This window comes from Dipodomys ordii, unplaced genomic scaffold (assembly GCF_000151885.1).
Source record: "Dipodomys ordii isolate 6190 unplaced genomic scaffold, Dord_2.0 Scaffold13, whole genome shotgun sequence".
Lineage (NCBI taxonomy): Eukaryota > Metazoa > Chordata > Mammalia > Rodentia > Heteromyidae > Dipodomys > Dipodomys ordii.
This window is the reverse complement of record NW_012267229.1, coordinates 2,798,512-2,824,610: the sequence shown is the minus strand read 5'-3', so window position 1 is coordinate 2,824,610 and position 26,099 is coordinate 2,798,512. Positions and strand designations below refer to the sequence as shown.

The window sequence follows — 26,099 nt, the reverse complement described above, 5'->3', positions numbered from 1 at the left end:
CTGTAGACATAGCTTCCTCATTCTTTTAGATTTCAAGCCTGGCACTCTACCCCTTGAACTACTATTTTTTTTGGTTGGTTGTGAGGTTTGAACTCTGGTCCTGGATGTTGTCCTGAGGTCTTCAGCTGAAGGCGAGCGCTCTACCACTTGAGCCCCAGCGCCACTTCCAGCTACCTCGTTCTTTAAAATTTTTTTTAAAATAAATATATGATTTTTCCTTGACTAGACACTTTTTTTGGTTGTTGTTGTCTCAGCTGATGCTTTACTACTTGAGCCATACCTCTAGCCAAGCATTATGCTGGATATTTTGGAGATGGAATTTCAAAGACTGTTCTGCAATCTTTCAGATACCTGTTTACTGAGTAGCTAGGGTTATTCATATGAGCCACTGGCACCAGGCCAAATAGATGTTCTTTGTTCAATCAACCTTTTAATAATGACATTTAGATTTATTTAGGACCAATCTCCAATATAGACAAATTTTTATATCTTAGCATGTAGCTCATAAAATTTTATCAAATCACTGTGTCCAGGGAAATGTAGTTATGACATGTAAAGATCAGAATTTTCAAAGAAAAAATCACCAAGAGGGTGATCGTAGGATACAGAATAGAGGTATACTGTGTTGTTCCATGAGTAGAACTTGAGCCAGTTGATAGAATTTTAGGGAGATTTTTCTCCCAGTATGGAGATTATGAAGAATATAATTTAAAAACAAAAACCTGCCAGCTACTGGTTGCTCACCAGCTAGCTACTCAGGAGGCTGAGATCTGAGTGTTGAGGTTTGAAGCCAGCACTATACGTTAAGTTTGTGACACTGTTATCTTCAATTAACCCCCCTAAAAGCTGGACTTAGAGATGTGACTCCAGTGGTAGAGTGCCAGCCTTGACCAAGAGTGCTAAGGACCCTGAGTTCAAGCCCAGAATGGGCACAAAAAATTGTTTTTTAAAAATTCTAGAGCTTGAAGTATAATTCAGTTTTAGATTGCTTGCCTAGAAAATGAAAGGCCCTACTTAACTGGAAAAGAGGGGCTAGAGAGTTAGGGGAAGAAGACAGACAAGAGGGAAGGAAAACAAAACAAAAATTTCTTGTTTTTCATGGGAGATTGCCAATCCAGGCCCTTTTTAAATTTGAATTTTTGTGATGAATGTCAAATGAATATTATCTTTCTTTTTAAATAGGACACTGATGAAATTCAAGTTAATTATCCTGGAATGTATGAATTAATGGAGGACTTACAAGGTAAGGCATTTTAAAGGATTTTTAAATTCCATTTAAGGGACATTTGAGTCCACTCTGGTGAGCACCAGGGTAAGCACTGGGGATCCATTCATGAGAAAGGAGACTGTCTTCACAAAGCTTATGATATACAGTAGAGAAGGCAGAACATTAGGCAGCTATCATGAACTATTAACTTAGAATTGTGGTCATGCCATGAAGTATAGGCACATATTTATAAAAGTTTCTCAAAGGTTGGCAGGACTTTCCTAAAGGATACAGTTGAATATGGCAGAACACTTTGGTAACTTCATCTAGCAATAACTTCATCTAGCAATGCTTGACATCTCACTTTGAGTCATAAATAGTTGGGTAAGTTTAGATAATAGGATAGATTCTGATCTAAGAAACCTTTCCAAAGAAATCTTGTTTGAAGAAGTTGGGACTAAGCTGTGTTCTAAAGAAACAAAGATAAGTTACCTGTGCAGAAAAGGCAGGGAAGTGAGCCCTATGCAAAAGCAGCCTATGCAAAGACCCTTAATAAGAAAGAACAAGGCAAGATTGGAAAGAAGAGCATTTTAGCAAGGTGTTTAGCAGAAACACTAGGGAAGTGTCGAATTACCTGAACCAAGAGATCTAGTTTCAGAGCCAGAGGAGGACTTGAAATGCAAAAGTAGCATAAGCCAGATGCTAAAACCTCTATAGAGCAGGGAGTGATTAGCCTTCAGAACAAACAGAAGTAACCTACCTAAGATTATGGAATTGATATAGCCAAAATGTTAATCTGGGCAAGCAACCTAATTCATGTCCTGAAATCTCTAATAGAGAAAGTCAGAGTTTGGGAGACTTTCAGGTGGGTTGCTTTGCTGACTGGAAAATGATATCACTTCTGATTGATTTTTGGTATTTTACATTTGAGTAATACCTTTTCTCTCCATGTTTGTAGTATGTCTCATTTAAGTTGCCATTATTATTAATTCGCAGAATAAAAAAGTCCAGAATGTTGACCTAATTTTACAAAACAAGTTACATATCATCTGATGAATGCATGAGAAATTTTCAAGGCTTTCACAGTAGTTTTAAGGTAAGTTCAGTTACATTTTTTTAAGGCAATACTCAGTATTGTTCCACTAGTAAACCCTAATAAGCTCTTGATTTTGTTTTTAATAAGCCATTGAACTTTACCTTAAAACCACTGTGACAGTCTTGTTACCTGCTGGCTGGATTTTTCTGTTATCCCAAGCCCAGGTTGAACCAGAAATCACAAATTTTTTTTTCCCCCTGCTCCTGAGCCTTGACCTCTGAGCCTGGACACTGTCCCTAAGCTGCTTTTGCTCAAGGCTAGCATTCTATTTCTTGAGCTATGGCACCACTTCTGACTTTTTCTGTGATTAACAGTCTCATGGACTTTAGAGCTGGCTTTGAACAAAAGTCCTCAGATCTCACCCTTCTGAATAGCTAGGATTACAGGCTTTACAATTTTTTTTTTTTGTAAGTCAGTCTCAATGAGGTTTCACTATGATATACTATGAAGTTTGATTCCATTTTAAAGATGGAAAAACAGGTAACAGGTTAATGGGGATTAAATCACTTTGTCCCAGGCTACATAAGATTGTAATCCCAAAGTCTAGATTCTTTTCACTAGAAGCGTAGACTCTATAGCCATGCTCTTGAATTTCTCTCTGAGCTGAGAGTTATACCTGCAGATAGTGTATGTGTAACTACCCTAATTAACATGTCTGTCTAAATACTGATGCTTTAGAAGGAATTTTAAAATCTCTTCTTTATCACATATTCACTCTTTGTGTGTGTGTATATGTGTGTGTGTGTATGTGTGTATGTGCGCGTGCGCACATGCAAGCTTGAATTCAAGGCCTAGGTGCTGTCCGAGAGTTTTTTGTTTCTTGTTTTTTTGCACAAGGCTAGTGCTCTACCATTCCAGCCACAGCTGTACTTGTGGCTGTTTGGTAACTAATTGGAGATCAAAGTGTCATGGACTTCTTTGCCTGAGCTGTTTTTGAGCCATGGTCCTCAGAACTCATCCTGTTGAGTATCTAGGATTACAGGCATGAGCCACTGATACCCAACTTGTATATTTTTTTAAAAATTAAGTCTGGTTTTTATCAGTGATGTTTATCTAATGAGTAAGTGGGCCCAAGCAGTAAGAAATTGAGCAGAAACTAAAACATCACATCCATCATCAACAGTAGACTCTTCCAGTGTTAGTCCCTTTTTACTTTGAGGCATTATGAAGTTTATGCTATAAAGGAGAATGTTTAAAAAGTAAATTATAAGATGGTCTGAAGTATTAGCACCAGAAACCTTTAGAAGTCATTTAATTTTGGACACCTTCAAGATCCAAAGTGCTTGATCGAGTTGACCAATTTCTTCATGATATAAAGAATAAACTCCACAATTTTCTTCATGTATATATTATTCAGATATTAAACTCACAAGGTACAGAAAATTGAGTTCAAAATCAGAGATGTACTATTTTAGAGAATAATAAGAATCTTTCAAGTTGGAGAAAAGAAACAGGGTGAGTTGTTGAAGCTAATTCATTGACTTTCTAAAACTATTAAAAACTTGGTAGAGTATTATTTTTAACCCATTGAAGGATACTGTAGAGTTTATTCTTGATTGTGAAAGTAGAAATACAAAGGAAGAAAATGGCAATCCTGTAATAAAGTTTAATATAAAGAATACTGTCTAATGAGTCTTCCAAATTTCACATGTATACATTCATGGCTTTATGTATTACATTTATGGCTTAGGAGTTAGGCACTTTGTCACTGTCCTGTCATCCGTTAAAGAACATAACTAAGCTGGGTACCAGTGGCTCATCGCTTTACTCTTAACCTACTCAGGAACCTAAGATCTAAGCATCAAGATTCAAAGCCAACTCAGCCAGAAAAATCCATGAGACTTTATCCCTAAACAGTAAAATGCCAGACTGGTAGTGCCAGCTGTGAGCAAAAAAAAGCTGAGCAAGAACAGAAAACCCTTAGCTCAAGCCCCAGTATTCTTACACACACACACACACACACACACACACACAAACACACACTAGTAATAATAATAATAATAATAACCTACAACTAAAAGGTATTAAATGTGGCACCTATGTATATAAAAAGGCACTGTCAATACTGATGACTCACTCAAGGATCAGTCATATTGCATTTGACTACCTGGCTTGCTTTTATTTATTTATTTTTTGGGGGTCCGGTCGTGGGGCCTGAACTCTGGGCCTGGGCGCTGTCCCTCAGCTCTTCAGCTTAAGGTTAGCGCTCTCCCATTTAAGCCACAGCGCCACTTCCAGCTTTTTTCTTTTTGTTTATGTGGTGCTGAGGAATCGAACCCCGGGCCTCAGGCATGCAAGGCAAGCACTCTACCACTGAGCCACCTTCTCAGCCCCAACCTGGCTTGCTTTAAATTGATGCTACCAAGCAAATATGATGCAGCTTCCCTTCTAAAATGTGACTTCCTTGCCTGTCATAATTCCCTTTGAGATGCTTCAAGTAGTTTTGTTTCAGAATCACTAAGAATGCTAGCTGAATGATATTTCTTAGGTTACATGAAGATACTGTGGCTGGATATACTGAGATCTATTAACTCTGTTATTGAGCTCCTTGGGGCATTTGTTGTATTCTCTCAAATTGCCTGTAGTGTATTTTTAGGTATGGGTGAAAGTAACTGTTCTTGGAATAGAAAAGCCTTGCTGCATCGAGACACAATGCTGGCAGCTGCAGCAGTTTACAGAGGTAAGGAGACTGCCCCTCCTTCCATCCAGGCATCACTGAGAACCTCAGGCTCTGCCATGTTAACTCCCTTAACATTATCAGTGCTTTTTCTTTGCCTGTTTATGTGCCATCAGATATCATGTCCTTCCTATAGGTTTTTATCTTTTTTACATGCACACTTTATTTCCTTACTGTTCAGCATATCAGTATTAAGAATTTTTCATGTGAGGTATTCTCAGAATCTTAAAGTTATCCAAGTAACCCATTTCTCTTGGAAGAAGTAGATTGAATAGATTATTTTTTCCTCATGGATTTTTTCAGACTTGAATCATTATTTGCCTCTATAGAAATGTACGGAAATGAGGATGGCTCAGTACCTGCCACATACCAGATCTATCACATGATAGGATGGAAATACCATGACTCTCAGGTAACATTATTAAGGCATCACTTTTCTTTATGAGTTTACATTTTTGTTTATTTTTCATTGTTTACTTATGATTTTTATTATATTCAACAAGACTAAAGAGTTAAACAGGGCTGTAATAATCTATTTTCTAATAATTTTCATCTTTATTGTTATTTCCAGGCAAGACCAGCTGAAAGAGGTTCTGCAACTGTGTCGTTTGGAGAGCTAGGAAAACTAAATAATCTCATGTCACAGGGGAAAAAGTCACAATAAATATCTTATGCAATGTTTATGTATTCCAGAATTTTCATCAGAAATGAGTAGCTCTCACAAATGAAATATTAGAGCCTGAAGCTATCTATAAGTTATTTAGTAGCAAACTTTTTTCTTATTGTGAAAATAAGTAGCAAACTTTTAAGTGATTAGAATAACCTAGTACTACATTTACATTTAGTAACCATTTCACATTCATGTTATTTTTATTTTCATAAGCATGCTGCTATCTAATGATGTGGATGTTTTTATTTTTTGCAAATCCAGCCTAAAAGCAAAGAATATATTTTCCTGAAGGCTCACAAATATATGTTCCCATGTAGATAGAAAAACTGTGCTTATGCTGACATTTTTGTACTTTTTCCCTGTTCTGGTCTTTTGTTATTTCTGTGGGAGGAGCACAGCCGTGCACATTAGGAGAGAAACAAATTGATAGGTTCTTTAGAGTTCTGACTCATTTAGAATAACTGCAGTAAGGCACTTAAGCCAAAATTATTTATCTCAGTGTTGTTGTCTTTGTCTTGAAGAGGAGCAGAGGACTCTTTCTCCAAAGCTCCTCTGTAGTTTTAGACTTTGAAAGCATATGAATCTTCATTGAATTCCCTTCTTGTCCTCTTTTTCTGCCCCTCTTTTTTGAGATAGAATTTTGGTTTTTGTTTGTTTTTCCCAGTGCCAGGGTTTGAACTCAGGACCTCACATTCTTGTTGCTTGCTCATCTGGCACTCTACCACTTTAGTCATGCATTCAGCCTGGCTTTTTTAGAAATGGAATCTCATGGACTTTTCTGCTGTGGCTGGCTTCAAATGTGGATCCTCTGGATCTCAGCCTTCTGAAAAGGTAGGGTTATAGGTGTGAGCTGTCACATACCTGGCTAAGACAAGGTCTTGTCCATATACCAGACTGGCCTAAAACATTCCAGTTGCCACTTCTCATATGCTAGCATTACAGATATGTACCACCATGCCCAGATGGGACCACCATATTTTATATTCCATCCTATTGTAGAAGAGAAGAAAACATTTTAAAGAATTACAGAGATAAAATCACATGTGAAAGTCCACACAGCAATTAACCACGTTATTTGCATTAGCAGGTTTTCCTTTGTTACTTTCAGACTGTTACTATCACCCTAATTAATCCAAGTTCATTGTTCCATTTTCATCCAGGGCTCATTTATTTGGAAGCAGTCAAACTCAGCTTAGAATCAATGGGAAGAAGGTGGTGATAGAAAGTAAGGAAGCAGGTGGGAAGCAAGAAAGAGCTCAACTTCATATGTATTTTCTCTAGTCAGTGATAAGATAACCTTGACATAGCTCTGGTCTCCTCCTCAGCCTAAGGTAAAATATTACAACATCTCTTTCTCTTCTACTTCCCTACTCTTCTTTACCAAAAAACACCAGTCTTATCAGTAAGGGCTTTGTCTTAATCCTACAGAAAGTGTACTTGGTAATGACATGAAACTGGAATCATCTCAAAATAAACTCCATTGGTTTAAAAAAAAATCTGAAAAATGAATAGGCCTAATGAGGATGACCCTCGATTAATGTGACAGTGATGAAAATTATTTTAGTATGAGTGACACTGGTAAATTATTTTTTAATTAATGTCTACTTAAAGTCTATTCTTATCAAGCTTTAATTGTTTTGAATACTCAGAAAATTGTTTTTTTCTGAATAGCCATGTTTTCCAAATGATTAAGAGTTTATCCTGTCAAGCAAAAAACTTCAAAAAATATCTGATCAAAATTTTTTCCAAAAGTTGTTAATATATAAATGGCATGTGGAAAGTAACTTCTTATTAATAACCATGGTTAACTCATCAACTCCATTTGTATTGTATTGCTTGTTTCCTATTGACTGGCTCCAAGAATGCTGAGAATTCTATAGTCTTTCTTTTCCACACTTTTGTACTGGTAGCATTGAGTTCTCATTCAGCATTTTTGCTCACAGATGGCATGCTACCACTTGAGCCATGTCTCCTCTTCTGGTTTGTTTGATGTCTAATTGGAGATAACATGAGGGTTTGTATGCCCAGGTTGACTTAAAATACAGATCTTCAGATAGCTAGTATAAAGTATGTGATTTGATTATAAGAGATTGTTGGGCCCCGGTATGTTGTTTCATACCTTCAGTCCCAGCTTCTCCAGAGGTGGAAATAAGGAAGATCAAAAGTTTGAGGCCAGCCTGGGCAAAGTTAAAGTAAATCAAAAAAATAGTTACAGAAGTAACAAGTTTTTTGTTTTTTGCCAGTCCTGGGGCTTGAACTCAGGACCTGGGCACTGTCCCTGAACTTCTTTTGCTCAAGGCCATTACTCTATACTTAAGCCACAGCACCATTTCTAGCTTTCTCTGTTTATGTGGTACTGAGGAATTGAACCCAGGGCTTCATGCATGCTAGGCAAGCACTCTACCACTAAGCCACATTCCCAGCCCTGTTTTTTGTTTTGTATGTCAAATGGTTTTGTAACATTTTCACCCACATAACTACAGTATGGGCTCTTTTGAAAGATATCTAGGGAAAAGATAGTTGATATAGTATTATCATTTTAATTTTTCATTAATGATCAGCAGCCTGTCTTATGAAAAAATTTTCTGAACTTTTTTGAAGGAGCAAGGAGTGATTTTTGTTGCTAATTAAAAGTATAGTTTCAGATACTGGTAATATTGTAATCATCTACATGGATACTTGACAGATATCTTGCTGGTTTAAATAAAAACCCATTAATGTGAAAATAGGTAGAATAGATATCAACAGATAAGGTAGTAATACTTTGCTATCTGTGGTTGTTTTTATTTTTTTTGGGTCCGGTCGTGGGGCCTGAACTCTGGGCCTGGGCGCTGTCCCTCAGCTCTTCAGCTCAAGGCTAGCACTCTACCACTTGAGCCACAGCGCCACTTCCGGCTTTTTTCTTTTTGCTTATGTGGTGCTGAGGAATCGAACCCAGGGCCTCATGCATGCAAGGCAAGTGCTCTACCACTGAGCCACCTTCCCAGTCCCTTAAGATCAGTTTTTTAAGTGTGATGGAACTAATTCCAAAATGATGCTGGAGAATTTGGAAAGACCTTGAGAATTCACTGAGATATGTAGCTATATGTGAATTCCACAGTTGGTTCCCTTCTGCATTAGCTGTTAAGTTGCTGACAGCTTATTTATTTGGATGATCTGTTGAGACTGTGCACTTGTTTTCAGGCTCTTAAATGAGCACAGTGCTATTGAAATCACATGTCTTTTTAAAAGCCAACAGTTTTCTCAGCCATTGCTAGCAAAGGTTAACTGTCCTTTCAACATAGCCAGGCTACTAGCAGTACAGGAATTTCACACCTGTGTTTGGTTGCCACTTGCTAGTTTCTGCCATCCTGGAAGAATCATTAGGACTACTTAAGAATGGGAGATTACAAAGAGGAAAATTCCCCAAGAGAACTTGCTAGTCTTTTTTTTTGGGGGGGGGGTCCGGTCGTGGGGCCTGAACTCTGGGCCTGGGCGCTGTCCCTCAGCTCTTCAGCTCAAGGCTACCACTTGAGCCACAGCGCCACTTCTGGCTTTTTTCTTTTTGCTTATGTGGTGCTGAGGAATTGAACCCAGGGCCTCAGGCATGCAAGGCAAGTGCTCTACCGCTGAGCCACCTTCCCAGCCCCAGAACTTGCTAGTCTTTACAATAGAAGTGTTTACAACTAGCCTTTACTGGACTAGAAGCAGGAGAAAGCAGACTTGGGAGTTAGGTTCAGGATTCAGTCAGGCCTAGATTCAATCCTAGCCCTGTTTATTTCTTAAACTTGAATTTCATCTATCTGACCTCAGAATTTTCATCTATAAAACTACAGCTTTGGTACCAGTCTCAGAAGGGGCTGCTGGCCTTTCAAGTTCTTTCAAGTGACTTTTTCAAGCCTTTTCATCTTTCTCCCCTTGGTTGAGAATCGTGGCTTCAGGGACTTCCCTATCACTGTAGTTGGAAAATGGGCTGGAGGGCGGGGGGTGGGGAGGGGGGAAGGGGTGCTGAACAGTGTGATCTGATAGGAGCCTGAGCCCAGAGTCTGGGTCCCAAGAGAATGACCAGGATTACCTTCCCAACTTTACAGTGTCTCAAATGAACCAATTGACTTTGCATTTTTCCCTTTAAAGTTAACTGAGTGAAAAGAAAATACATTGTGATTTACTTTAGATTGTCTAGTCTGGAGAATGCATTTTTAACTATCTGAGCCACAAAGGAAGGAATCCTTCCTTCTGGAACCATACGTACTCAGCATACAGGAAGTGGCCCCAAACTTTACAAACAGTTCCCTCACTTATGCAAATGGTGAAGTGGTTAGTGCCAGGTCACACTCTAGAACACAAAGTGCTTAGGCTTCAAGTGACAGCACTTTAGAGAAGTAACTACACTGATCTCCAATCAAGGCAGGTTGCATGATTTCATGGTAAGTCAGATCAGTATTCACATATCTTAACAAATGTAGCTTCATTTAACTTTTACAAGGCTGCGCTAGGCTTAAAAAGTCCTGGGTTTAAAATTCTGTATTCAGCATTCTTAACATACAGTATGTTAAACCTTTGACCTTCATCACAGTTTTTATCTTCACAGTTTTCTTTGGATTAGATACTAGTACCATTGGCCTATATTTCAAATGATGGACCAAATTTACACAGGTTGTGACTCTCCAGGGTCATATAAATGACAGAACCAGTATTTCATTCTGTGACAAAGCTAAAACAAATCACAGATTAAGGAATAGGGGTATAGCTCAAGGGTAGAACACTTGCCTGCCAGGTGTGAGTTAGTGCCTGGGGTTGGAATACCACCACTGGAGAGAAAAAACAATTTGATTATCTTGCCTCCTTTAGGAAGAGAAAACTTGTGAGCTTCCAAGCTTTCTCATGTTTTCATTTGCTATAATTTGCATTTTGAATGAACCTCCAAAGGTAGTATACATTGATATTTGGTCACGGTCCATTGTGCTTTTGGGAAGTGGTAGTGTCTTCAGAAGCTGAGGCCTCTTGAAAGGAAGTTAGAGCATCGGGCATACAATTTTTAAAAAGTATACTTGGGCTCTCAGTCCCTTCCTGCCTTTCTCTGCTTTCCAACCATTACTTCCTTGACCACTTTTTCTTGTCATATGGTACCTCCTTTCCACTGGCCCAAGGGTAATAGAACAGTGAAGTCATCAACTGGCCCCAGTTGTGAGCCAAAATCTTGTTAGTTCTCTCCAGTTTTTTTGTTTGTTTTAGCAGCTAACATACAGTTGTACACCCCCAACCACCAACATGAGAACCAGTGAGTTAATTCCATCATTGTGTCTCACACATGCTCAACCTTGTTCCAGAACCATTGTCGTCTCTTCATACCTACTTGCTTTCCATATTCTGGGTGCCTTCCACTGAAGTTCAGTCATCCAGATATATCAGCTTTATTTTCCTTGTACCATACCATCATGTTTCCTGTCAGTAAGTTCTGGCTCTTTGACTTAAAGTTTGGCTCCTTGAGCATGAGTGCTGCTGCAACCAGAATTGCAATAACCACAGAGAAATCCCACATGGAGGAAAGTGGGACCAGCAAATAAGAGATGGGCAAGAGAGTCAGCAAATATCAAGGGTCATCTGGGATTGGGAATCTGAGTAAGAAGGGAAACAGTTGGAGATGGACAATTAGGCACAAATACAGTTGCTGTGACTGGGAGATAGATTAGGGCCTGACCCTAGGAAATACGAGTAGAATCTGTGGGAAGTAGAGTTGTGGCTCAAGTGATACAGCGCCATCTTTGAGGGAAAAAGTCAAACTGAATTCAAGCCTAATATTGGCACAATTTTTTTTCTTTTTTCTTTTTCTTTGTTGGTCATGCGACTTGAATTCTGGCCCTGACCACTGTCCCTGAGCTCTTCAGCTCAAGGCAAGGGGTCCACCACTTGAGCCACAGTGCCACTTCAGGTCTTCTGGTGGTTAATTGGAGATGAGAGTCTCATGGACTTTCCTGCCTGGTCTGGCTTTGAACCTCAGTTCTCAGATGTCAGCCTACTGAGTAGCTAGGATTACAGATATAAGCCACAGGCACTTGGCTGCTGGCACAATTTTTTTAAGCCCACCTGAGAAGAGCTTAGTGTTACATAGACACAGAGCAATATGAAGCAATGTGGGACTATGAACTATGAAAAAGTATCAGAGAAGACAGCATCAACATCTCCTAAAACAAAATGTACACATAGAACTGAAGAAGAGTAAGAGTAAAGACTACCACCAGATTCTGTGGGTAGACAAGAATGCTGCTGAGGATGGGATTAAAAAATAAATGTCAGCTGGGCACTGGTGGCTCAGGCCTGTAATCCTAGCTACTCAGGAAACAGATCTGAGGATTGTGGTTCAAAGCCAGCTGGGGCAGGAATGTCCATGAGACTCTTATCTCCAATTAACTACCAGAAAACCGGAAGTAGCGCTGTGATTCAAGTGGTAGAAATTAGCCTTGAGCTGAAGAGCTCAGGGACAGTTCCCAAGCCCAAAGTTCAAGACATATAACCGACAAAAAAAAAAAAAAAGTAATAAATATCAGAAGCATTTCTGCACCATTGTGCTTGGCATAGTAGAGCCAATGCCCAACTTCAGAAGGAGGAAGAAGAAAGTCCAAGGAAGCCAAAAAGACTTAAGCTTCCTCCCTGATCAGAAGAAAATGACTAGGTATGACAGCACATAGGACCTGAGTGAGGAGGGCCAGAATATGGGTAATTTTGATGCAAACAATATCCTCAAAGCACTCTTCTGTGGTCTTGGGGGCTTCTATTTTGAAGACCCAGGGATTTTTTTGTTTGTTTTTTACAACTTGACTAATGTACCAACCACTCAGAACCTAGAAAATGTGGATTTTCAGTTAAACATTAAATGTCCACACAGTTCACCTGCCTTTATCATGTCAGTGTATTCTTACAGTGGCTTCATTTCCTCATTTGGAGTGAGGAAAAGGGAGTCAATTCCACAGACTGACTAGAGTAAGGACTTAAGGGGATTGAACAGAGGTAGCTTGTGAATTTTTGTTTTAACATTTGTTAAGGAAAAAAAACCTCTCAGTGACTCTTGCCTACAGTAAATTTGGGTAATTTCTCTGAAAAGGAAGACTCCTTTTTACAGCACATAAATCATGGGAAGACAAGCAAGCACGGGATTTGAGGGCTAAGACCTTGCCTACATTGCTTTATTGGTCTTGCTACAGTCCCTCCAGAGCTCACTGATGCTTTGTGCTAACATCACTTCCCAAGTAAATGCCCTACATCCAACTTGTCCCAGGGTCTGCTTTGGCAGGGGAAACTAATGCAGAGAACTTGAGCTTTATTTTGAAATCCATATACAATCACTAAGAAATGTTAATTGAGTGGCATGCAATTTCTATTTTTAAAAGATCACTCTGGAGGGCTGGGAAGGTGGCTCAGTGGTAGAGCGCTTGCTTGCATGCATGAGGCTATGGGTTCGATTCCTCAGCACTACATAAGAAAAAAGAAAAAAGCTGAAAGTGGTGCTGTGGCTCAAGTGGTAGAGCGCTAGCCTTGAGCTGAAAATCTGAGGGACAGCGCCCAGGCCCAGAGTTCAAGCCCCAGGACTGCCCCCCCCCCCGCCAAAATAAAAATCACTCTGGATACAGTGTGAAAAATGAAACAGAGGAGATAGAATATTTAGGCTAACAAGATCCCAGGTGAGAAGTGGAGGTAGCTGGATGGAGATGAGGAGAGTGGGTGTGGATTGAATTGGAGGGTAATACAATTCCATCATTAATTGGTTTGAAGGTTGGAGAGCAGGTGAGAAATGCCGAATGAAACTAGGGAGAATGTGTTTAGTGAGAAATTAATGTCCTAGGAGGGCTTTTCCAGTAGGTTATCTCATGGAAGATGACTAAGACTTTTTTAAAAGAAGTTTCCTAACCCTCCCCCCCTTCAAAGCCCATTGCTATAGTATTTTATTGGATATAAACCCTGCAATCCTGTCCCATCTCTATTAAATCTCAGTGTAAGTCTTCAGTATTTTACTAACACCTGCCTAGATAATAAAAGCCAAATCATGGTGTTTACTGTTGTCATACTGTCTTTTTCACATATTGTGGACACTTTTCTGTCAATCTCTTTAAAAACTTTTTGTTGGCTGTGGGGCTTGCACTTGGGCCTGTGTGCTGTCCCTCAGCTCTTCAGCTCAAGGCAAGTGCTCTACCACTTGAGCCATAGCACCACTTCCAGTTTTCTGAGTGGTTTATTGGAGATAAGAGACTTACGGACTTTCCTGCCCTGGCTGGCTTTGAACTGCCATCCTCAGATCTCAGCCTCCTGCGTAGCTAGGATTACAGGTGTGAGCCACTGACACCCAGCTTAAAAAGAATTTTTTTAAATAGTTGTTCATCCAACCCATGCTAAGATGCTCCAGCCATCAAGGTTCTGACTTTTGACATCCAGAGTTCCTCTGTTGGTCTTTTCCCTGGCTCTTCCCAGATTGGCTTCCTTCAGATTGGATCTTGGGCACCTGGAGACCTGGAGGATCATGGTAATTTGTGCTAGTCCTTTCCTGTGCATCCCAGCTCTCTGCTTTGGAACTTCCAAACCTCTCTAAGAAGCTGTTTTCTTGTTCTTTAATTTTTTTTTTTATTTTATTAAGATGTACCGAGGGGTTGCAGTTACATGAGTAAGGCAATGAGTACATTACTTGTTGATCATTGTCACCCCTTCCCTTCCTTGTTGTTGTCCCATCATCCCTTCCCTATCCAGCTCCCATACTTCTATACCCCCTTCCCCACTCACTGCCCGAAGTTGTAAAGTTCGTTTCCAATATACTGTCCAGGAGGTATCTTTATTGCAATGGGTCATCCTGTGTCCTTGTTTCAGTGTTTTGTTATTCCCCTTCCTCTCCCCAGCTTAGACATATGTATATATAAGATGCAGGGTATCAAAATCGAGTACAGTGACAACAGGGGATATACCATAGGGGAAAGAACATACAAAGGAAACAACAAAAATAATAAAATCACATGGTACACTTAAAACAGTAACAATACAGACAGACCTCTTGTGTCCATATCTTGGGGTTCATTTCACTTAGCATCAACTTATATGGTCATTTGTATATGGTTTTTGAGCTTTTCAGCTCATCTGATAAGATTATCCTATATGGATACTAATTATTGCAAATAAGGGAAACCATGGGACCTAAATTTCTTTGAGACCGGGCAACTTCACTTAATATGACCTTTTCCAAGTCTTTCCATTTCCTAACAAATTGGGCAGTGTTGTTCTTTCTGATGAGAATTTGTTTTCTAGCTGCTCTTCTGAGTCTAGAGTGTGCTTCTGTCACACCATTTTAGATCTATCCATTGGTATTTTTTATTAAGAATGTTTTCCTAGTCCATTTCCTGTTCATATAAAAAAATACCTGAGGCTGGGTCATCTGAAGAGTAGAGGATCATTTGGCTACATTTAAACCTTTGACTCCTAAAACCTGTGTGATGTCCTTAGTGGTTATGGGGCAAGAAGCATCTTTTCCTTTAATATTTGGTCTTTGAGCATAGTTTGGCTCCTGATGTGAGGGCTTTAAATTCCTTGGAATTTCCTGAAAGAAAATTACAGGAGGGAGTGTCTTCTACCCCACCCCCAGTGAGACGATGCCTACTGTAGTTCTGGGTAGCTTTTAGGGTGGTCACCTGAAAGCCCAGGACATAATAATGAACAGGGAACTTTTATCCCTTCCCCCATCTTGCAGGAAAGAAAGAACTAGAGGTTGAGATAATAATCAGCACACTAATGTGGTGAATCTTCCACTAAAATTTTCTTTTAATAGAAAAAGAAGTTGGCCCTGTGGCTCATGTCTAACTACTCAGGAGGTTGAGGTCTGAGGATCACAGTTCAAAGCCAGCCCAGTCAAGAAAGTCTGTGATTCTTAACTCCAATGAACCAGCAAAAAGCTGGAAGTAGATGTGAATCAAGTAGCAGAGAGCTAGCCTTGAGAAAAAAAATACAAGGGGACAGCACCCAGGCTCTGATGCATACACATGCACCAGTCACGTGCACCAGTGCGTGCACACGTGCGTGCACACACAGATTTATGTATTTATTCATCTGGTTATGGGGCTTGAACTCAGAGCTGGGAACTATCACTAAACCCTTTTGCTCAAGGCTAGCCCTCTACCTCTTTGAGCCAGAGCACCACTTGCAGTTTTCTGGTGGTTAATTGGAAACAAGAGTCTCATGGACTTTCCTGCCCATACTGTCTTTGAACCACGATCCTCAGATCTCAGCCTCCTAGGTAGCTAAGATTATAGGTGTGAGCCACCAGTGCCAGTCTGGGTTCAAAGATCTTTTCAACACCTGCTCATGCTGGGTCTTTGAAACAAGGATCGTATGGTTCTCCAATAAAGACTCACAATTTGGCCTCTTAAATGATGGCTTCTCTGTCATGACTGAGTTTGCTTACAAGAGGGAGGGTAGCAAACTAAGTTTGTGGAGGCAGAAGTTTTGTGTACCCCTTCTTTTGGACAGTCATTTAATGATATACTTTAGAAGGGCTTATGCATACCCCTTATTTATAGCCAATTTGGGTAGAGGTATCAGTAATATGAGGATTAATTGATGTGACTGGCATCAGAAATGAGGGGCAAGCTGGTAGAACTGAGCTCTTTGCCTTATAGAATTTAAAGTTAACTTCAGCTAGTGTCAGAATTGAACTGAATCACAGGACACCTGGTTAGTGAGAGGTGAGGAATTTGTTGCTATGGGAAAACCTCCCACACATTTTCTGTCAGGAGTGTTCTGTGAGAGTAAAGGAAAACAGAATTTATTTTCCTTAGTTTATAGACCTCTTTTATAATCCCTGTTCTTTGTCACTAATTAGGATAACTTATTGTTTGAAAAACAAAATGTCCATTGCCTCATCCAGCTTCTGGTGGCTGCTGGTGTTCTTTGGTTTGGGCTACTTCGCTTCTCTCTCTACCTTTATGGTCACCTGGCTTCTATTTGTCTCTGTCAGATATCTCTCTGCCTCTTATAACAACACTTTTTTATTACATGGAAGCCCAACCCAGACAATCCAAGACAATTTCCTCATCTTTAAAATCCTTTTAACTCCTTTTGACAGGCTACAGCAGAGAAAGTCTGTTGGATGAGTGAATGAATGATCAGCGCCTTGGAACTCAGGAAATCTCCCTAAAGAAGCAGACACACATCTCACCTCTGAGTTTTAGCTACTTGTAATGGAACCTTCCCTGAAAATTCAGTGTCTACTAGCTGTGCCTAACACCAAGAGAAGACTTTTTTTTTTCCTCTGCTTGGGAGACTTTCCTTAAAACTTCTCATAAGCAGCCTAGAAAAGGCACAAGAGATGATACGTACACTGTAGGAATAATCTCAGTGCAGAATAGAATGGAGGCCTGAGCCTCTCTTCTTTTGGTCAAACAATCCAGGGGGGTATTTTGTTAACTTTTCAAGTCTACCCCACTCCACCCCCCGCCCCGTGTTGCCTACAGCAGTGATTTCAATGATAGACATGTTTTTGGGTTGTTGTTGTTGTTGTTGTTTTTGGTAGCTTTTTGTCAGTCTCTACTTTTGGGAAATGCTAAACAAAGACAGAAGGTTCCCAGCAGAGTATCCTTGGGAAAGCCACAAAAATGCTGTATAGGGGTCAACATGGCAAATGTCCAAGCTCAATAGGCACGTTCATAGGATGGCTTCTGTGCCAATTTAGCAAAGTACCTCCTGTTCTTTAAACACCTTCCCAACCATTACCCACTTCAACCATGGAAGAGTCAAGGGCAAATAGGATGGGAAAACAAGAAGAAGCAGGACAGAACAATTTACTACATTTTCATCCTCTTTTATCAGGGTTCTAGTTTTAAGCAGGGAAACTGCCTTCATTCCTTTTGACACAATACTTAAAATTGTCAACACATTTGTTCTAGTCACTTAAGAGGCAAATTTGTTCATTAATAGGCATCATGGTACTTTAATTATGCTTTTAAGTACTGCTAGTGATAATACTCTCTGAAGAAGTAATTGATCATTGACTTACATGTCTATAAAATAGAATCCTACTTCACAATATCTTTGCAGAATGAAGCAAGCTATCTCAAGAAAATTTCCTGATAGCTGATGGATGACCCAACAATGGGCTCCTCTACTGCAAGCTTCCTGAGGACAGGGATGACAGAGTGCTCAATTTTATTCCCCCAGATCTTAGCAGAGTGCTTGAGACACAGTAGGCACTGAGTGGATTACTGAATGGAAGAGTGGAGAGGTTCTAGAATACCACCCTCCATCATTTTAGGTGATGCTGCCCCCTCAGGACTTTCCATTGTTGTTGGCAAGCAAAGCTGTTAAATGCCAGCACCTGCATCTGTTTGGCCATGTACTTTCTCTAAATTGGAGTGCAGAGAATTAGGGCCTCCTGAAAGCACCCGTCACCAATGAATGCTGGGAGTTGTGACTAAATATCTGGCTTTGTCACCCTTGGATAGGATAATTATGAAGTATGTGTTCTGCCCAAGGTGGCCAGCTCTAGTGACTCAACAGTGGTAATTTTCTTGATACCTTGATAACAGTCCTTTACTGGCTTTTTTTTTTCATTTTTCTTTTCTTTCTTTTTTTTTTTGTCGGTCGTGGGGCCTGAACTCTGGGCCTGGGCACTGTTCCTCAGCTCTTCAGCTCAAAGTTAGTGTTCTACCACTTGAGCCACAGCTCCACTTGCATTTTTTTTCTGCTTATGTGATGCTGAGGAATCGAACTCAGGGCCTCATGCATGCAAGGCAAGTACTCTACTACTGAGCCACCTTCCCAACCCCTTTACTGGCTTTCTTACCCCCCTCCCCACACGCATGCATGTTTATACATACAGATGGATGATGAGTGGTGGACAGGTGGATGAGTAGATGAATAGATGTATATTTTGGCAGTACTGGGGATTGAGCACAGGGCCTTGAGCTTTCTAACACTTTACCACTTGAGACATGCCTCTACTTCTTTTGCTCCTTTTTTTCTTTGTTTTTGGCTAGAGATGTATGATTTTGTCCAGGCTGGTCTCCTACCTCTGCCTCCAGAGTAGCTGAGATTACTGGAACGTGCCACCATACCCAGCTCCTAAACTACTTACACACAAATCCCTAACTCATAGTTAGATTCTAGGGAAACCTATACTAAGAATTTCCTGGCTTAGATTTGTAAGTGACATGTGAAGCTCTCTAAAGCAAGGCCCTTTTCTCATAGCATTCACCCCTCTTCCTGATTGGTTTCAGATCTTCATTGTAATCTGTAAATTATTTGGCCTAACTCACTTTCATTCTGAACTCTGCCCAGCCACAGCTGCCTCTGTGCTGCCTGTCATCTCCTTTAGTGGGCTGTTTCTAGACCTAGCTGTGACTACAGGAGCAGAAATCCTTCATGTTTTCTTGCTAAGGAATCATTATCCTAGTTTGATTTGCAGACTAGTGGGAAGATTACAACTGAATGATGTTAATTTTTCCTTTAGTTCTTTCAGGAATGAATTCTGGAAGATTCCCTGTGTATTTGCTGTGGGTCAGTGTGCTCTGTTCGTTCAATGACATGGAGAACAGTACAAGATGGTATTTTGCCATAACTGGAAAATAATGGTGGCTTACAAGCAGAAGCTCTTAACACTCTTGTTAGTCATCTTGAAGCTGTCCCCAGGGTGGGAGGAAGTGCTTCAGTGGTCGCATTGAAGAAGAGGCCTAGAAATGGATGTTTTAGTGACTAAACTACTCCTTTTTTCAAAACCTGTTCTTCCAAGTTCTCTGACCATCTTGTACTACACCCCATTATTTACAAATGAACTGTTCTTGTCCCTAAGTTGGATTTTTTTTTAAGTAGGCAAAGAGAATTGCTTTGCTATCAAAGCATTCCACATTTTGGCTAGAGAATAGATACAGGACATAGATTGATTTCTGACTTTTTAAATTTATTTTTCTTTTCTGTAGTACTGAGCTTTGAATTCAAAGGCCTTAAGCAGGTGCTCTACCAGTTGAACCATCTTACCAGTCTCACTTTTTTTCATTGGTTATTTTCAGAATAAAACCTTGCTTTATGACCTGGCTGGTTTAGACTGCAGCCCTCCTGTTTGTGTGTCCCTTCATTAGTGCACCTGATCATTGTGCTTCCCTTATACATTGGGATAAAGGGCTTGCACATGTGTCATTGGTTAAGATGGGCTCTCGTGAACTTTTATGCCTGGGATGATCTCAAGCTCTGATCTATATCTGATCTGCACCTCCAAGTAGCCAGGATTATAGACTTGAGCCACCGAGTTTTTAAAAGATAGTCAAAGCAACTATTTAAGAGTCTTCTTCTAGATGTCAGGACTTGCTTTCTAAAATAGGTATTATTCTTCGCATGTGGCAGGTCAGAAACTTGAGACTAGAGAGGTCTAATAGCTAGAAAGTTGGGGTGCTGGGATTTAAGCCTGACCTTCACAAGTCACAGCCTCTTACACTCTCCTTACCCACCCATCCTACTTTTCCCCCAAGCCTGGCCATAGAATCTGACCTTTTCACTTTTGCCTCAATGGCTCCAACTCCTTCTTTTCTAGGCACTGCTTGTTATAAGGTGCTGTTTGTTCATTTGCATTTCAGTGGCTCACAGGATCATTGCTGAAGGTCTATTTGTGCAAGGTCTGAAACCTTTGTCTTAATAACTTCTGAGGTATCTATATTCCTACCTTCTCCAAACTCACTCCTTTTTTCACCTTGGTATATCTGTAGGAGACAAGAAACCCAGCTGCTCTCTTGAAAGGGGAGGGCACTTTTCTGAGGATGCCACCTTGTATAATATGGAAATAGTGGTCTTTATCTCCAAGTGCTGACTAGGTCTCCAAGATGACAAGTTTGTACCCACGTCTTAGGTAACCAGTTCACACCCTCTCCCACATGTTTCCCTGAACTAAACAAGAAATATAAAGTTGTTTTTCTCTGTTTTTTGGGGGGGGGAGGGGATAAGGGGACAATACTGGAGCTTGGACTCAAGGCCTTATGCTTACTAGATAAGCATTCTACCACTTGGCCATACCCCTATCCCTTCTTTTTAGTTTTCTTGACATAGCATCTTGGGCATTTTGCCTAGGCTAGCCTTGGACAATAATCCTATATTCTCCTTCACCGACCATAGCTGGGATTATAGGAATGCACTACTACTACTACAAGTCTTTGAAGTTGTTTCTCTAGGACAGGTCTCAAGCTTTGTGTACTTCCTGTTACAGGACTGTGTGAAAAATCTGCAAGCAGGTTCTTGATTTGGTTGAGGAAATTCTTTATTTTTGAAGATAGCTTAGCATGAACTCATGAGCATGTTTTTGGATCATCCAGAGCCTACCTATAGTGATTTCTAAGCAAGAGAATCAGTGTGGCAACAAGTAGGCCAATCACAAATAAATCCCAGTATGGTCCAACGGTGTTGTCCAATTTCATCCATTTCCATCTCATTGTAAACTGTTGACAAGTGACATTTAGGTTAAAAAAGTCCTAAATTACCACTGTATTTAGATCCATCATCTCCTTCTTGTCCACCTCCCACCTCTCGCAGATCTCATCAATTCCCCTTTGCTTCCTGCAGTCTTAGAAGAGACAGTCTTTTCTGGCTTCCAGCTCTTAGAGAGGGCTCAGCTAGCTACCATTGGAATATCCTCAAAGATTTATAAAATTTAATTTCAAATTCTTTTCAAATTGTAGCTCTTTGTGGTACCATTTGCTACCTACCATCTGCTTACCAGTCTGAGATTTTTGATGGCAATAGCTGTGTTTTGAACAATATATATAGCACATGTTATTTCACTTAAGGCTTTGAACATAGTTTGTGCTGAAAAAAAATATCTACCAAATGAATTCATTGGGTGTACTACAAAGTGCCAACACATACTCAATATAACAAGTAAAGCTGTTCTGCATGGTAAATATAAGTCTGAATGCTACTTGTCAAGGGAAAGCTATCCAAAAAATACTCTTATGATGGGCCTCATCATTTTGTCCCTAAGAATTGCTTATTGGAATTTCAGAACCTCAGGGCCTATTTGAAACACACTTACGTTAAAAAACAGGATGTCTCGGAGCAAATGCATTGTTTCCAGTTTCATAAGGGCAAAGAACACAGGTATGTGAGCATCTGGACTTGTTTGAGCAGCCATGTCATACAATCTCCTGGCCAAGTGGATGTCCTAGAAATAGAACAAGAGCCCATCCTCATTAGCTACAGGTTCTTGACAGATAAACAGAAGCCATTGTTAGAAATACTATAGTTTATATTTGGCAGAGTGGTCCCCTACAGATGTCTATGCTTTCATCTGTAGAACCTGCAGGTATATCATATGGCAAGGGGCTTTTACAAATGTAATTAAGATTATAGATCTTAAAACAGATTCTCCTACATCATCCAGGTGGACCCCATATCATTGTATGAGCCTTTAAACAGAATTATCTCTAGAACAAAGAAAGAAGAAAACCAAAGACTCTCAACTCACCATTGCTGGAAGCTGCCACAAGGGAAAAATGAGAAGAAATTCAAACAGCTAGCAAGGAAACAGAATCCTTGATCATACAACTTCAATTCAGCCAACCACCTGAATGAGCTTGAGAGCAGATTCTTCCCAGAGCCTCCAGTGAAGAATGCAACCTTGATTTTTGTCATGTGAGACCCTATACAGTCAAACCACCAAGACTTTTGATGTACAGAAACCATGAAGTAATAAATTATATGTTGTTTTAAGCAATTAAATTTGTTTTACAAAGAAACTAGGACAGGCCTTAAAAAGCTTTCTTGGATATCCTAGACCACCTCTTTATACTTGTGAATTCAATGAAAGGGTTAGAGATCACTAGATACTAAGAGCAGTTTCCTAAAACAAACACAAATGTAAGTGAAAGGATGATAATTTATTGTGTATAATGATCATCATCATATTTATCTTACCTGAAGTTATTAATTTGTCTCTAAGTCTTTGAAGACAAGGTCTTGTATTATTTTTTCATGAAAAGTTCCTACTATGTAATAGGGCTTCAGTAATATTTTATAGAATGAGAGAATATAATCTTTTGGCTCTTGGCTTGGAATTTGATTCCCCAAATAACATAATACTATATTGTCAGTGACTTGCTTTTGATATCATTAGATAATGGCCGAGAGAAATACTTTATTTTCACTTTGTATGGCTTATTGTGCTTGCTTTATTTTTGCTCTGTCAAACAGTGGTGAAAAGGCTAAGGTATTTTACTTGTAAAGGTTGAGGTGTTCTGAAAGTGTTTTGCTTGAGTGCCATGAATTACTTCAAAAGAAAGGGAAGAGGAGAAATGTTTCATGAACTGCCATCCAAATACGTTATTTTCTGTCTGCATCATCACCTAGGCCTTAACAGTTGTGAGCCCTCGAGGCCTATGCAAAACCTGTTTCTTGAGTAGTGTCTTCTGTCAGCATGTGTTCTGTCATTTCTTAAAAATTTCCATAGCTTTGAAGTCTGGTAAATAGATTTGTTGGAGAAAGAGAAATGCCTTTGCTTAAAATTTAGGAGACTGTTTGGAACAAATATTCCTGGAAACAGAGAAAATCAATGTTTAAAACTCTTAATTCTGGGGGCTGAGAAGGTGGCTCAGTGGTAGATCGCTTGCTTTGCATGCATGAGGCCTTGGGTTCGATTCTCCAGCACCACATAAGCAGAAAAAAAAAAGCCGGAAGTGGTGCTATGGCTTAAGTGGTAGAGCGCTAGCCTTGAGCTGAAAAGCTGAGGGACAGCGCCCAGGCCCAGAGTTCAGGCCCCACGACCGGACCCAAAAAAAAACCAAAACACCAAAAACCTCTTAATTCTAACATATTCTGTGGGTTGTCTTATGATAACACTCCACTGATTGTAACAGCTGTGTAGCCCCTCATGGGAAAGGCAGCTTGACTCAAACGGGACATGTAGGGTAAGTTAGCTTTGTCAATATCTCAGTCATTTTTTCTTAAATTGGTCATTCTGAGGTTACTCCTTGGCACAAGTGTGGCTAGTTCTATTACTAGGTAATAGAAAAAAACAAGAAGCACTACCAAAGTGGAATGAGCTTGCCCTCTACCCTATGGGCCTCAAATGTTGGAGTAGAGTAGAATGTGAAAAATCTTTCTTTAAAAATTTCCAGACAAATTTCAAACACTTCTGCCTAATTAGATCCGTTTATTGCCAAACTTTAGAAAAGATCACTCATACTTTGATCTTATTTAGTAAAAAGTGCCAAACTTTAGAAAAGATCACTCATACTTTGATCTTATTTAGTAAAAAGTTTAAATCAAGCTGGGTAAAATGGTTTACACCTGTAATCCCAGCTACTCTGAAAGTAGAGATTAGGATGATTGTAGTTTGAGACTCCACCATGTCAACAAGAATATCTGAGAATGATAGTGAAATCCTGTGAGCTCAGCCATGCAGGAGGTATACATAGAAGAACCATCGTCTAAAACTCATCTAAAAAAAAAAAAGGCCATACCTGAAAAATAACTAACACCAAAAAATTTGGACAAAATCTTTCAAACAACAGATGTCTTCTTGATAAGTAGTGTTCATTAAAGATGGCCAGGCCACAGTAAATGAGAAGCCCATTTCATAGTATAATCCTTATGTTTAACTTTTCTATGGTATATTAGCTAAATTCAGTGATAAGAGGGGTCTGTATAAATCAACCCTCAGACTATTTTTAAATAACCTATTCTAACTAAACTCTAACAAAAATGTCAGGTGTGCCACAGTACTGCTTAATATTCAAAACAGTTTCCTATAATTAAAAGATTCGGAACTGTTCGATTACACCATGCAAGTGTTTTACACTCCCAGATCTTTGAGTGTCGTAAAAAATTTCTTGAAGTGAGACAGATGTGCAAATGGAAAAGTAATTCTTAAAATAATGAAATTTTATGGTCTTCTATTGAATATGCCCTATGTAAATTAGAAGAAAATTTGAAATTATAGAACTGAATAACTGAGGAAATAAAGCCACTGATATTCTCACTATAGAGAAATAACTGCTGATATTAACACATTGTTCTAGCTTTTGTATATGTTCATTATACATTCTTAATTTAGGGATTTTTTTCACCTTACATAATGTTTTGTTGTCTGCTTTTTTATTTTAACCTGACAACACATTTTAAAACAAAATATGTGCTAAGGTAGTCTTATTGAATAATATATTTATTTATTATTTATTTACTTGTTTATTTTGTCAATTGTGGAGCTTGAACTCAGTGCCTGGGCAATGTCCCTGAGCTCTTTTGCTCAAGGCTAGCCCTCTTTCACTTTGGGCCCCAGTGCCACTTCCAGTTTTCTTAGGGTTAGTTGGAGATAAAAGTCTCATGGGAAGAAAGGTTGGACAAATGGGTTTGCATGGAATTGCAGAGCTTCTGCATGGCAAAGGACATAGCTAGCAAGATCAATAGAAAGCCCACAGATTGGAAGAAGATCTTCACTAGCCATACAATGGACAAGGGTCTCATATCTAAAATATACCTGGAACTCAAAAAATTAAATCCCCCAACAACAAATTCTCAAAGAAACAACTGCCCAATAAATAAGTGGGCTAAAGACTTAAAGGGAAACTTCTCTGAAGAGGAAAGAAGGATGGCCAATAGACACATGAAGAAATGCTCATCCTCTCTAGCCATAAAAGAAATGCAAATCAAAACGACATTGAGGTTCCACCTCCCCCAGTTAGAATGGCTATAATCAAAAACTCTTAATAACAACAGATGCTGGAGGGGATGTGGACAGAAGGGAACCTTATATTTCATTGTTGGTGGGAATGTAAACTTGTTCAACCACTTTGGAAAACAGTATGGAGATTCCTCAAAAGACTCCACACATAGAGCTCCCTTATGACCCAGCAATCCCACTTTTGGGCACTTACCCAAATGATCACAAACGAGACCATATTAAAGCCACCAGCACAACTATGTTTATTGCAGCATTATTTACCATAGCTAAGATATAGAACCAACCCAGATGCCCCTCAGTAGATGAATGGATCAAGAAAATGTGGTATATATACACAATGGAATTCTATGCCTCCATCAGAAAGAATGACATTGCCCCATTTGTTAGGAAATGGAAAGACTTAGAAAAAATTATATGAAGTGAAGTAAGCCAGGCCCAAAGAAACATAGGTCCCATGGTTTCTCTTATTTGTAATAACTAGTATATGTCTGAGCAAGCAGAAAAGGTCAGGTAAGTTGGTGTTAGGTGAAATGAACCCCAAGATAAGTATTCAAATGTTTTTGCTTTCATGCGATTGTTTCTAAGATATTTATAAGATGATTTCTTTGTTGCTTTGTATGTCTCTCCCCCACAGCATAACCCCTGCTTTCACTGTATTTGATGTTGGTATAATTTGTGGAGGGGGAAGGAAAAAACAAATCGGTTAAATAGGGATACAGGTGGACCCATTGCAACAATGAGATGTACAAATTGTTATGTCGAAAAATGAGCTTTACAACTTTGGGG

The 26,099-nt window shown here is 39.5% G+C and overlaps 2 protein-coding genes across 2 annotated transcripts in view; one reads left to right on the top strand and one right to left on the bottom strand.

Annotated features, from left to right (window-relative positions):
* The window catches only part of Ndufaf5 (NADH dehydrogenase (ubiquinone) complex I, assembly factor 5), a 34,317-nt gene extending 28,654 nt beyond the window's left edge, over nt 1-5,663 (top strand). Inside the window, exons 8-11 of the mRNA XM_013010997.1 lie at nt 1,183-1,243; nt 4,900-4,983; nt 5,310-5,392; nt 5,552-5,663. Coding sequence (XP_012866451.1) covers nt 1,183-1,243; nt 4,900-4,983; nt 5,310-5,392; nt 5,552-5,644 — 321 coding nt within the window. The 3' untranslated portion in view covers nt 5,645-5,663. The remainder of the gene's footprint in view (nt 1-1,182; nt 1,244-4,899; nt 4,984-5,309; nt 5,393-5,551) is intronic.
* Nucleotides 5,664-20,722: 15,059 nt separating this feature from the next.
* The window catches only part of Sel1l2 (sel-1 suppressor of lin-12-like 2 (C. elegans)), a 78,982-nt gene continuing 73,605 nt past the window's right edge, over nt 20,723-26,099 (bottom strand). The window contains exons 17-18 of the mRNA XM_013011024.1: nt 21,669-21,797; nt 20,723-21,075 (exon numbers count right to left, since the gene is read on the bottom strand). Coding sequence (XP_012866478.1) covers nt 20,956-21,075; nt 21,669-21,797 — 249 coding nt within the window. The 3' untranslated portion in view covers nt 20,723-20,955. The remainder of the gene's footprint in view (nt 21,076-21,668; nt 21,798-26,099) is intronic.